The sequence below is a fragment of the Thamnophis elegans genome, chromosome 4, assembly GCF_009769535.1.
Source record: "Thamnophis elegans isolate rThaEle1 chromosome 4, rThaEle1.pri, whole genome shotgun sequence".
NCBI classification, from domain to species: domain Eukaryota; kingdom Metazoa; phylum Chordata; class Lepidosauria; order Squamata; family Colubridae; genus Thamnophis; species Thamnophis elegans.
The window spans coordinates 101,854,582-101,867,296 of record NC_045544.1 but is presented as its reverse complement, the minus strand read 5'-3'; the positions used below and the strand labels follow the sequence as shown (position 1 = coordinate 101,867,296).

Sequence of the window (12,715 nt, the reverse complement as noted above, 5' to 3'; positions counted from 1 at the left end):
GAAGACTAGAAACTGGCTCAAATGAGCACCTTGACCACTACATACTGGCTCTTTCATTCTCATATAAACACATACAAATACACGCATGAAAGAAAGAGAGAGAGAAAGAGAGAAAGAGAGAGAGAAAAAGAGAGAGAACGAGAGAAAGAAAGAAAGAGAGAAAGAAAGAGAGAAAGAGAGAAAGAAAGAAAGAAAGAAAGAAAGAAAGAAAGAAAGAAAGAAAGAAAGAAAGAAAGAAAGAAAAGAAAGAAAAGAAAGAAAGAGCACCAGGACAACTCAATGAGGATATTATATATTGACTGTGGAATTATAGCTGATGTTCTTGGAAGGAGATATGGAAAACTGGGAGTAAAGGCAGGGAAAATAGAGCAGAACTTGTGGTCTTTTGCTATAGCTAGTCCCCTATACTGGGAGCTTTTTACTGGTAATAGTTTGCTGTGGGTTCCATTATGTATCCACAAACAAAAAAGATAAGCTCATTTCCATTCATGTCTCATCTAAGGAAACTAATACATGGTAGAGCTGTTCCAGAATTTGCCAGCTGGAGGAATAAGTAACGAGATATCTATTTCTTTACAGAAATTCTAATAAAAATATAGATCTCAGTTTGTCATTTAAAAACCAAATGTGAATTGTGTTTCTAACACATCCTTCTTGTTGCCTAGCCTCAAGCTTTCTTTGTGAAATACATGTATAATCTCATTACAGTGTTATTACACTTTCAGTTTTGATTAGGAATTTTTCAGTTCAGTCGGTCTGCAAGCCTGCAAACACGCTTGTGGAAGAAATTAGCAATTTCTTTCAAATCCACAATGATGCATTGCACCAATATGCTCTCAGTTTATAACTATAGAAAAGGGGAAATTAGCAAGACACTTTGCATGGATTTGCTGGAGAATGAATCGACACTTCTGTAGATAACATAATGGAACATGTCCTTAATGCAAGAATACAAATGCCTTTAAAACGTAAATCAGAGTTAATTATGCTTCCATCGATTTCTTAACTGGGAACTTAAAAAGTTTTAATGCCACAGTTAAAAAACTGCCAATAAGATCTGACTTTGGTTTGTGACAACCTGCTGCAATAGCAGAATGATGATACATTTGAATGCTTTGCATCTGTCCAACATAAAATATGTTTGTGCTGCAATTTCAGAATATAAAGTTCTATAGCAAAAGATCAGAAGTTCTGCTTTCAAAATTCTAAGAAAAGCTTTTTCTACTTAGATCAGTGGTGCATCCCAATTCAGAATAGGCCACCCCCTCCTTGGATTCAACCATTGCATCAAACTATGTTTTCTTAACCATGGTTTTGCAATGGAGTCACAATTATGCTAATATGTGATCTTAGACTGCCAGAAACCTTACATAGTTTTAGACAGAGCCTTTCCAGACCTACCTAGGGATGCCAAGCACTGAAATTGAATGTAATGTAGACTTATGAATTATGTATCTCAGCAGACATCATTTGGTTTCAATCGCTCTGTGGTAGAGACCAATTCTTGGTGTTATCATTCTCTTTTATTCACTGCTAAGCAGCTGCACCTGAATTAGACCATTTAAAAGTCATAGAAATGTTAGCATTCTTGCTCCGAATGGGGCAGCTTTAAGGTGAATGTTCTCTCTCCTCCAGGCAGAGTCTCCATCTCATCATTTTTGTCACAATCTCTGCCTTTTTTTTTACCATATCCTCCAGATGCCCCTACTTCCCTCTCTTTCTTGTATTTCCCTTCTAGCAAATTTACTAGATTTTCTACAACAGTGTTTCTCAACCTTGGCAGCTGGCTGGGGAATACTGGAATTTGAGGTCCACACCTGTTAAAGTTGCTGAAGAAACATGGATACAAAAGTGAGTGCCAGGCATGAAAGGAATACATTGGCATGGCTTGTTTATATATAAAGAGTGAATAAATGACTGAGTTGCAAAACTAATATATGGAGGAAGAGTCAATAGGTCAAGAGGGAGGGAAAGACTGAGAGCTTTTCTTGTATGGAGCTGAACTCTATACATTTTAAAGTTACTACGGTGGAGAAACACTCACTTAGATATCAGCTTCCGCAAAGCCGTTAAAACCTGGCTGTTTCGACAGGCCTGGGGCTAAAGAGCTGTTGCCCCCGTCTCGAATGGTATGACTGTTGTGTGTTTTTAAATTATGTATTGTTATGTTTCGTCTTTTATTTTTTGTCTGTACCCCCCTTCCCTGATTTGAATTGTGAGCCGCCCTGAGTCCCCTTCGGGGGAAAAAGGCGGCATATAAATATAATCAAATCAAATCAAATCAAATCAACTGTTCCCGATTGTTCTCCCATCTTAGTTGTAACCAGATCTAATCTTGCTTAACTTCCAAGCCCAGACAAGGTCAACTAGGAGTTACTATTTGCTGAGATATACCATTTGGTCTTTGGATCTAATTGTTCAATTAGGAAGTAGCAATTAGGAATATGGGAAGTAGTGATCCCCAATATTTTTGAATATGAAGTAAGCATTTTACCTTTGCACCAAACAATCCAGATTTATAGCTACACTAAAAATGCTACTAATTTGCCCACACAGACCTATCATTTGATCTCCCTTTTTTTAAAAAAAAACACAGTATTTTTTCAAAGGGAATTGTATTTATTCTGTGCTGCATCCACAATCACCTCCTACACTGATAGCTTACTATGACAACTGGTCTTTTAAGCTTTGCTCCCTGTACTTCTTACCAACTAAAAAATGTGTTTACACAAAAACTGGTAACAGCTACCAATTTAACAGTCTTCAGATGGGGGTTATGACTTTACTCTAAATAGAGATGGGTATTATTGATGGTCATAGAACTATCTCCCAGCAATTAAGAAGATAATCATTTTAGTTCAGGGTCTATGCCTTCTGAAAGTAGATTGTCTATGCTGCTTATGAGGGAAGAAGCATGAAAAATGGACTTTTAGATAGCCATATATAGTATATATTACATTTCTTGGGGGGGATAGCATATTTTAAAACAAAAATATATTTTGCCTATAATTATAAATGTGACCAATCTTCTGTTCCACACTCAACTACAAATCACATTTTTTTTAAAAAAAAATGGAAGGATAAATAATGAAAGATTACTATGGAGACCAAGCTCAGTCTCGTTGGACTCCGAAACTCATGGGCTCAAAAGATACATGTCTGCAGTGATATATGAAGCTGGCTCACACCAGCCTGTGAGAGCCAACTAATATTTTTGGAATTTTTTCAAGCCAGTTGAACTCAATGCTGAGATACTCGGCGCACTATTGTCAGCTTGGTGGCTAGCAGCATCAATGGAGCTGGAAGAGCTAATAGTTAAATAGTTCTATTGCTTTTTATGAGCACTCCTAAAGTCTCTGGTGAGCCACTGTGAGAAACAAAATACTTGCCTCAGACAGGCCTTGGCAGCAGGGGTATTCTTGTATTTTTATGTGCCACCCCTCCAGAGATAATGTCTCCAGAGATTATGTCAAAGTTGCTATTTCTTGTCTTTGCCCACTATGATTTACTAGATATGTTTTCCATTTTTTGTCATCAAAATGTTTTCAGTTTTTTATATTGATTTCAATTGCTGTAAGCCTTCCTGAGTGACTTATGTGCGTTTGGAGGAAGGAATAAGGGGAAATTTGTGTGCAAGAGTGGGGGGGGAGGGATACACACACACACACACACACATAATTTACTGATTCGTACAAATTAAATGGAGCTTGATCAATAAACACAGTAATTTTCAACACTGGATTTTTTTATAGAGTCACATACTTTGTTCAGGTGAATTTTTTTCAGAGCACAAAAATTTCAATATTTCCTTACTGAATTTTACAAAGCAGTTTTTAAAAATACTGCAGATATTTCTGAAACTTTCACCACTCTGCATCTCCAATGGCTTTGGAGAAAATGTAGTCCTTTCCCCCAAAGCACATCACACCATCTTTCAAGTAGAATTTCCATCTGTTCTTGCTTCGCTGAACCTAATGAAAGACAAAATATCAGCTCCCTCAGTCATGGCTTTGAAAACATTTGCATCTTGGTGATTAGAAGGTCCACTAACAGAAAAGATGTTTTCTTTTATAAGCAATGAGAAAGTTACTTGCTGTACCAGTCCAATATTAGAACCAAAACCAAGGTGGGGCAAGTCAACAATGCAAACCTTACAGTAATTTAGAAACAAGAAAAACACTGCAGAAAGAAACCTCCTATTACAATTCCAGTCATGATATCTTCTGGGATACTCTATTAATATGTCCTCCATTTTGGCCCCTGATTATGCTCATTTAGGTTTATGGGGATGAGAAAACCCTCATACATTTTCACTGGGTGGCAAATTTTACTGTTCCTCTCAATTTGCTGCTCTCTCTCTCATAATGTAAGGGACAGCACTTGCATGATTTTCATGACAGGACCTCAAAAAAGTGCTGAGAAATCACATTAAAGATGCTTTCTGCCTTTCTCACAGACATCAAGCTACTATTCTCAAGATTCTCTTGGGCAACTGAGAAAAGTGTTACATCAGTTCACCTTGGTGGCGTGCATAGATTTGTTTGAACATCACTTGGGCCTTTATGAGTTACTCTTTTCCTCTCTCACTTAATCAGAATTGTCCCATCCCAAGCAAGCTTTTGGAAATAAGCCTTGCCAGCTCTGAAGCAGAGAGAAATGAAGCACCGACACCTGTTCAAACACCTGTTCATTTGTTATGCCAAGATCTGTTTTCCATTTATCTAATTCTTTCCTTATCTCCCCAGCCTCGTGTTATCAAAAATGTAGTGTGTCTAAAGGAACATGTCCATGATAACCAGTTATCTAGCATTATGAGGAAAATTCACACAAGATGACTAGATTTCTTAATGAATAAAAAGGTCCAATTCTTTTAAAGAACGGCAACCTTTAACCACATGGTTCTACTCAGTTTTCATTCTATTTGCATGGCTTTCTGAAACCTCAGCAAGCATATGAAAGATTTCAGCTGCACAATTCCATAAAAAGACAACATACAACTGAAAAGGTCATCATTCACCACAGGCTTGTTGTCACATTTTTTTGCTGTAATATTTCACTAGTTCATGGGCATGGGGATTAATAAGTATGCTATTCAATTATATAAATATAAGAGAGGATTCATATTAACACAGAGTTAAGCAAGCATGTTATTTAGTTACTTCTATGTCAGTTTTTATATACAACATATATTTGGGCACCGAACCCACAGAATCTATTTTTAACTACATGCCTAAAATATAAATGTATTAGGGGCCTGCCCCAATCTGGCACTATGGAACTAGGTAAAAATATCTGTTATCGTCTCAAATTTTCCAACACCAGGAAATAAGAACTCCTGATATATTTGATGTTTTAAGGAAGGCTGACTTGAAGTCTCAGAGATCATTTAAAAAGAAAAAATACTTAAACGTACCTTATCATATTGGCATACAATTATATTATCAGTGTCAAAAACATCAGGTGTTTCTTGCTCACTAACATCATCATCGGAATTTAAAGGATCCTGCAAAGAAACAACCGCCCCAGAAGTTTAACCTAAAAAGTTTTGACTAACATTTAACTATTCTATTAAAATAGACTGCACCTAACTGTTATTGTAGTATACTGCAGTACAGGAATAGAGAGAGCTATTATATAGGATATTTTAGTTCTTGCCCCTACAACAAGGATCAAGCAAATTCACAGAATTCTCTTGTCTACTTTGGTACCTGATGCAGGATCTGCAAAGCAGGGTATAGCTCAGGCAGCATCACAAATGGTTGCCAGACTCTACAAATGTACCTGGCACCAAACAGAACACATCACTTCCTCAAGGGCTCTGTTGTGCTTTTTTCAAGTAAAAATTCAGGAAATTGCCCTGCATCCGTACTATACCTATAGCAACTATGTTGCAGCATGCACCTTACTGAACATTATATCTATTCTTTCAATTTTACAGATATTAAACAGAGCTCTCAGACAAAAATATTCTTCCCCAAAAGAACGGCTGTCTGCTTTCTTTCTATATAAAAAAGAACATTCTGAGGGTTTAGCAATAAATGACTTCAGATTACTTTTTCTGCTAATACAGTTCAGCTTTCCTCACTTTCATCCTTCAAAAGATGTGTGTCCTGTCTCAATTACTTCTCCACTCCCCTTTCTGCCTTCTGGAAGGTAAATTCTGTACACTTCATTTTTATTAACCAGGCTTTTGCACATTTTCCCAATTAAATGTATTTCAGCACCAATACTCAATATTTTAAAAAACAAAATGCAAAATTGTTTCTGTGGAACCAGGACAGGGAACAGCTTTGGGATTTGCAGGGATCAAATTAATCTATGTTGTGCACACACAGTTGCCAGAAGCAATAAGATACAAGTTATTTCCAAGAAGTTGCAAATCTAACTAAAAGAGAGCATACAATGAGTTAGTGTCTTGGCCAGAGATGAACACTGCAAATTTATAATCCCCCCTCAAGCTAGATGATGTATAAACAATACATGTAGATTTCCCATTATTGTAACACAGGCAGTCAACCTATGACCACACATGAGGCCAAAATTTATGTTGCCCAAAATTAATGTTTCACTTAGTTTTGCCCTCATTTTATGACTTTTCTTGCCATAGTTGTTGAGGGAATTGCTGCAGTTGTTATGTTAGTAGCATGGCTATTAAGTAAATCTGGCTTCCACATTGACTTTGTTTGCCAGATCATCACAAAAGGTGATCACATGACCTTGGGACATTGTAGCTATCATAAATATGAGTTAGTTGCCAAGTATCTGAATTTTAATCACATGACTATGGGGATACTCCAATGGTCATAAGTATGAAAAATTGTCATGTCACTTTTTCAGTGCTGTTGTAACTTTGAGTAGTTACTAAACAAATTGTTGTAAGTCTAGGACTGTCTGTACACTATCTGCATGACACGTGTATCCAATTGTGAGCATTAGATTTGAATGGAGAGATCTCTGTTCTCTCAAGTCCTTCTAGGGAACCTTGAAGAAATTATATGAATTTAATCTACAGAATGGATGTTTTAAGATGTGACTGATAGCCACATTCAAATAGTAATGAAGACCTTCACACAGATGACGTGGCAAATTAGTGCTCTATTGCTACAGAGAAAAGGCAACAATCTTGTGCTGGACTCCAACACCCGTTGAGGCCCAACCTATATGGTCAATCAAGGGACCATGGAAATTATAGTCAAAAATATTGGAGGGCTCCAGGTTGCCCGTTCTTGTTTAATAAGTTTAGATTACATGAAAGGAGATCTACACTTAACATTAAGAATGATGCCCTATTCATTAGTGGAAAAGAACACCTTCATGAGAGGTCTTTATAGCAGAAATAAGGACTTAGTAATCCATCAATGGAAGAACTGGATAGCTGTCCACTTTAATTCTGTTTTCTTAATGCAAATTAAGACTATAATGCAAAAGTGAAAGCCAATCATTCTAAACATTACGTTTTACCTCTTCAACAATATCAACTGAGGATTCATCAGCATCGCTGGTACTGTTGAGAGACTGATTGTCTGAAGTGCTATTTTCACCTTCCTCCTCTTCTTCCTCATCCAGGACTTTTAAATCTTCAGCATCAATTATACCCACAAGCTCCTCATCTTCTCCATCTCTTGGACTTTCTATTTCTGCTTTGGCTGAGAGATCATTTGTCCCATCTAGTTGAATGATTTCTTCAAGGTCATTGGAAATATTTTTCTGGGCCAGCAGATCTGATTCCATTTGCACACTGGTATCTAACTAAAAGGAAGTGGGGATCTGAAAGGCTATGGAGAAGCATGCAGTCAAGAGATAACATCTTTTTAAAACTACACAGTACTTCCTGCCCCCACAACACATTAAAAATATCAAGACTGTTCAACTTTGGTAAAATAAATAGATGTTTTGCTATTGTTTTAAATGAGGATGGATGGATGATTTTATTATTATTCATTTATTAAATTTATATGCCACCTATCTCACTCTGCAAGGCAACTCTGTGATGAAGCTCATTTCACATTTCTATTCAAGCTGTGTATAAATGAGCCGCAGTGGCACAGTGGTTAGCGCAGCACTGCAGGTTACTTCTGCTGATCACTGGCTGCCAGCAGTTTGGCAGATCGAATCTCACCAGGCTCAAGGGTGACTCAGCCTTCCATCCTTCTGAGGTCAGTAAAATGAGGACCCAGATTGTTGGGGGCAATATGCTGACTCTGTAAAACTCCTTAGAGAGGGCTGTAAAGCACTATGAAGCGGTATATAAATCTAAATGCTATTGCTAAATACATTCTTAAAATTATATCTACACGCTCTTTAAGAAGTTATATTAAGAATCCTTTAAAATAAAATAAAAAGCAGCAGAGTTACCTCTTCAACAAAAGAGAGGCTGGTTTCATCAGAGAGAAGGGCAGAGTCATCCAAGTCATTGCCCATAATTATCAACTCAATTATATCATCAGGTTCTGGAGGCTGTTCAACATTCACAGACAATTGTCCCCCACCAGAAGATACGCCTTCTCTTGCTTCTCTGGACCTGAGGTTGTCTACTCCAGATGGCTTTGCAACAGGAACAGTTGTAACACCTATCTGGGAAGCCTGTAAAGAACTTGAAGGCTGCAGACTTACCAGGGTCCCTACTGCAATTTCCCCCTGACTTCTGGTGGCTTCAAGTGTGGCAGCAATAGACCCAAGCAAGTCTTTATCCCCCATCTTTAGGTGCTGGGGCACAGGCGGCTTTGAGGTCAGCAAGCTACCATTGCTGGTTTCTTGAAGAGAAGACATATTTGTCTGTATAATATTGACTGGGGCTGGCTGAGGCACCAAGGATTGCTTCCCAACTTGCTGGAATATTTGTTGAAGTGGAGTCTGAATGGCAGTGCCTCCACCAGTAGCTTGAGTGACAACCACAGGCATGTTGACTTTATACAAGTGCCCTACAAGAAGAAGAAAAAAAAAGCAGAAATTGTGGATATTAGGACTATGCAGCATTTTTAGATTTAGTCCATAAAGGTTGTTCAAAGCATGCAGGGGTGAAAACACACCCGCTTTTTTAAATAGCACGTCTTTTTCCAGGACAATGTGCCAGCTGCTCAAATTCAGGAAAAGACAGGGCTCCTTCAGAAAGAGTGCACTCTAGCACCTTTCAAGAATGGAACCTGAAACGCTGCACAGCCCTAATGAAATCACCCGGCCTAATGAAATTATCTGGCAGCCAACCAGAATGTCAAGTGTTTATTTGTTTTATTCCATTTACTGTATGTGGCCACCCAGCCTGCAAGCGAGAATGACTGAACAAATATGCAACTCTTTTGCTGCTCAGGCTGCTACCTCCCTCCAACCACTATCGATCAACAGTTAATTCAGCTCTGTAAAGAAGCAGAAATTGATATACAAGCAGGGGTGGTTCTAGGGAGATGGAGAAAAGTGCTCCTCCAAACTAATAGTTTTCCCCCACTCCTCCGTTGAAATTAAAATGGATTTTTTGTGTTTTGAAGGCAAATTTGGAACAAAGCTCATGCTCCTCAAAATGCATATTGTATATTGTATTGTATTGTATTGTATTTAATAGACTTATAGGCCGCCCAATCCTGAAGGACTCCGGGATTGCTGCTTCTGCATTGCCCATCCCACTGATTATTTTCCTATTGCAACAGGACTGTACACAGAACAGTCTCTTTGCATTTGAAGGCTGCTCATCACATTATCACAGTATTTCACATACAGAGAGAAAGAGTGCCTGCCAGCATAGTAGCCAAATGGATAATTTTGGCCCAGTCACTTGTTCAGTCAATCCTAGATCAGTAAAGAAGCTTTCATCCTGCAGTGGACTGATTAAGGCTAATACAGGTACACACAATTACTTGCCCACAAACATTATTTCTTAATTTGGCTACAGAGGAGAAAAGGAGAAGAAGAAGAAGAATGCTCCTTCTATCTATCTGTGGATAAGTGAAAGATTGTACATTCCCTCTTCAACAAATATTCCCTTTCTTGTTTCTTACATTAGTCTTCCCCAGTTAGCCCCCTACAGATGAGCTGAAATTCAGATTCTGCATGACCATGAACTCTAAATTTATGGGCAATTGAGGAAAGTTGCGCATAACTACAGCACAAATATGACACTGCCTTCATCCCATCCTCAGCCAATACGTGAAAAAGTTTTAATTCATGTTCGGTTCTCTTGATATTAAAGTATTTGTATCCCCCTTATTCTTACACTGCCACAAAAAATATTTCAGGCTTCATCCAGCCCAAAAGAGAAAAAGGCTCCATCTCACCAGTAATCAGCAATCAGCATAGACCAGTGGTTCCCAAACTTGGCAACTTTAAGACTTGTGGACTTCAACTCCCAGAATTCTCCAGCCAGCTGCCTGGAGAATTCTGGGAGTTGAAGTCCACAAGTCTTAAAGTTGCCAAGTTTGGGAACCACTGGCATAGACTAATTCCAAGGTTAATTTCAGACCAACAGTCGTAAGCAATACCCCAATCAAGAAACTGCCAAAGAGCCATCAGTAAACAGCCCAACCAAAGTAACACCACTTCCATCCATACAGACAGGCAAGACACAGAATATTAGCTGATAGAAAACAGCACTCCTTACTAGCACTGATGATGTTACCTATTTAGGGTAATGAAACATCTGCAAGAAAACAAGCAAGCTCCGAGGGTACCAAGGATCCCTCATTTCAACCCTGAGCTACAAAAATTCTCCTTTATTGATTTTAGGCTTTGTTCCCCAATATCTTGGAAGGAAGTCAAAGAAGGGGAAAGAAGCAATAGAAGAATAAGGAGAGCAAATTTCATTCCAGCCTTGCTGTCTTAAGAGTGGTTAGCTGGAGTGGTTAGCTAAGCACTTCAACTTAGCACTGAAAAAGTATCTTACAATATCCAGAGGGCCCCATGTTAGGGAAAGCTCCCCTATATGATTTCCCATTGCCTTAAATGCTCTCTAAAGCAGGGAGATCAAACTCACGTCATAATGGCATCATGATGTGATGTATCATGACTTTTCCCCCTTTGCTAAACCAAGCGTGGGCGTGGCTATAGACTCATCCGGCCTGCAAGCCGAGAGTTTGACACCCCTGCTCTAAAGTATCCAAACTACATTTCTACTAAGGCAGAACGCACTTCCCCTCTTATCTATTGCTTCATGTTGTGCTTTTGAACTTCAGACTGTAAGAAATTCGCACTGGCTAGGATAAAGTTGCTTTCCAGCATGCAAGCTTCTTTAATTAAAATATCAGCATCAGCATTAGTCTATCGAATCATTATTGTTATTATTTTTACCCCTGTACACACACTTGTCCACACTGCAGTTTTCCCTCTCTTCAAAGAATCGGGAAAGCTGAAGATTTTCATAAGGTGGGAGAATTTCTTAAAACAAGTACTTGAATTATAAAATTCATTAAGAGGGAACCAGAACAAATAATTAGGCATTAAGTTTGCAGAAGTTTCAATTATTAACATTAACACTTCACTATTTCCCTGTTGCATTCCCTTGGTAAGTTATTGTTATTGTTATTATACTCACTGCATAAATTATGCTCATGGCCAGTGTTTCTCAACCTCAAGAACTTTAAAATGGGTTGACTTCAAACATCCAGAATTCCCCCAACCAGCATGAAGTCCACCCATCTTAAAAAATCCTGAGGCAGAGAAACATGATGAAGGCTATACCATTAACTCTTACCAGAGGTTGTCTGAAGAGTCACACCAGGGGGTATTTGGATAGGATAGCTAAGGCCAGGAGGCAGAGAAAGGACGGCCCCACTAGACTGGGAAGACTCCTAGATAAAAGAAAGCTTATCAGGAAAAATCATTCAATATCCAAAGTTATAGTATCCTATCTCAGAGCAGCCCATGTACTGTTTCATTAACATAAATTATGCAAGTTTATTTTCCAAAGAAATAGGAAATCGAGCATCAAAGCTTTATCTCATGTGGCAGGAAATCATGTTCAATTCTTCTTTGGTGTTATATAGACTTCCTACCTCTTTTGGAGACCTTTTCCTTATCACTGTAAGAACTATAACCACCCAGGTGGTTTAATCCTGCAAGAGGGGGTTCTTCTGATATGAAATGCCAAACAATATTTTAATTCTGCATTTCTACATTCTAGTCTCTGTGAAAAACACTTTTTTCTTTTCCTTTAGAGATCTTCAAAAAAAAAAAAAACCACCCAATCATTTAAGAATTCTATCTCCATTAAGGAGGATTTTTTTTTTCCTTGAACACAGTTGCTTGAACATGTTTCAATCATTTTAGAGGAGCTGACTGGAAAATGAAATTTAGGGAAATTGAATTGATTCTATTCATCCAACAAAGGATCTTAGAAACATAGAATAATAGGGTTGGAAGGGACCTCGCAGGTCTTCTAGTCCAATCCCCTGCTCAAGCAAGGGACTCTATTCTATTCTGGACAAATGGCTGTCCAGTCTCTTCTTGAATTAATCTAGTTCCATGACAGCAAATGTATGGCACGCATGCCAGAAGTAGCATGCAAAGCCATCTCTTTGGACATGTGAGCCGTCACCTCGCTCTTCCGGGTTCTGGTCAGCTGATCTTTATGCATGCGGGAGCACCAGAAACCAAAAGAGAAGCCACCCGGTGTGCATGCACACATGAGGAAAACCATCCTCCAGTTTCCAGCGCACATGCACATGGAAAGACCAGGTGGCTGGCACGCTGGGACACAGAAGAGCAAGGGGAGAAGAGCTGCCAGCCTGGA

The 12,715-nt window shown here is 38.6% G+C and overlaps 1 protein-coding gene across 1 annotated transcript in view; it reads right to left on the bottom strand.

The window, feature by feature from the left end:
* Positions 1–3,863: 3,863 nt before the first annotated feature.
* Positions 3,864–12,715, bottom strand: part of LOC116507753 (stonin-1-like) — a 63,831-nt gene continuing 54,979 nt past the window's right edge. The window contains exons 7-11 of the mRNA XM_032216079.1: positions 11,678–11,774; positions 8,356–8,921; positions 7,462–7,749; positions 5,414–5,503; positions 3,864–3,971 (exon numbers count right to left, since the gene is read on the bottom strand). Coding sequence (XP_032071970.1) covers positions 3,864–3,971; positions 5,414–5,503; positions 7,462–7,749; positions 8,356–8,921; positions 11,678–11,774 — 1,149 coding nt within the window. The remainder of the gene's footprint in view (positions 3,972–5,413; positions 5,504–7,461; positions 7,750–8,355; positions 8,922–11,677; positions 11,775–12,715) is intronic.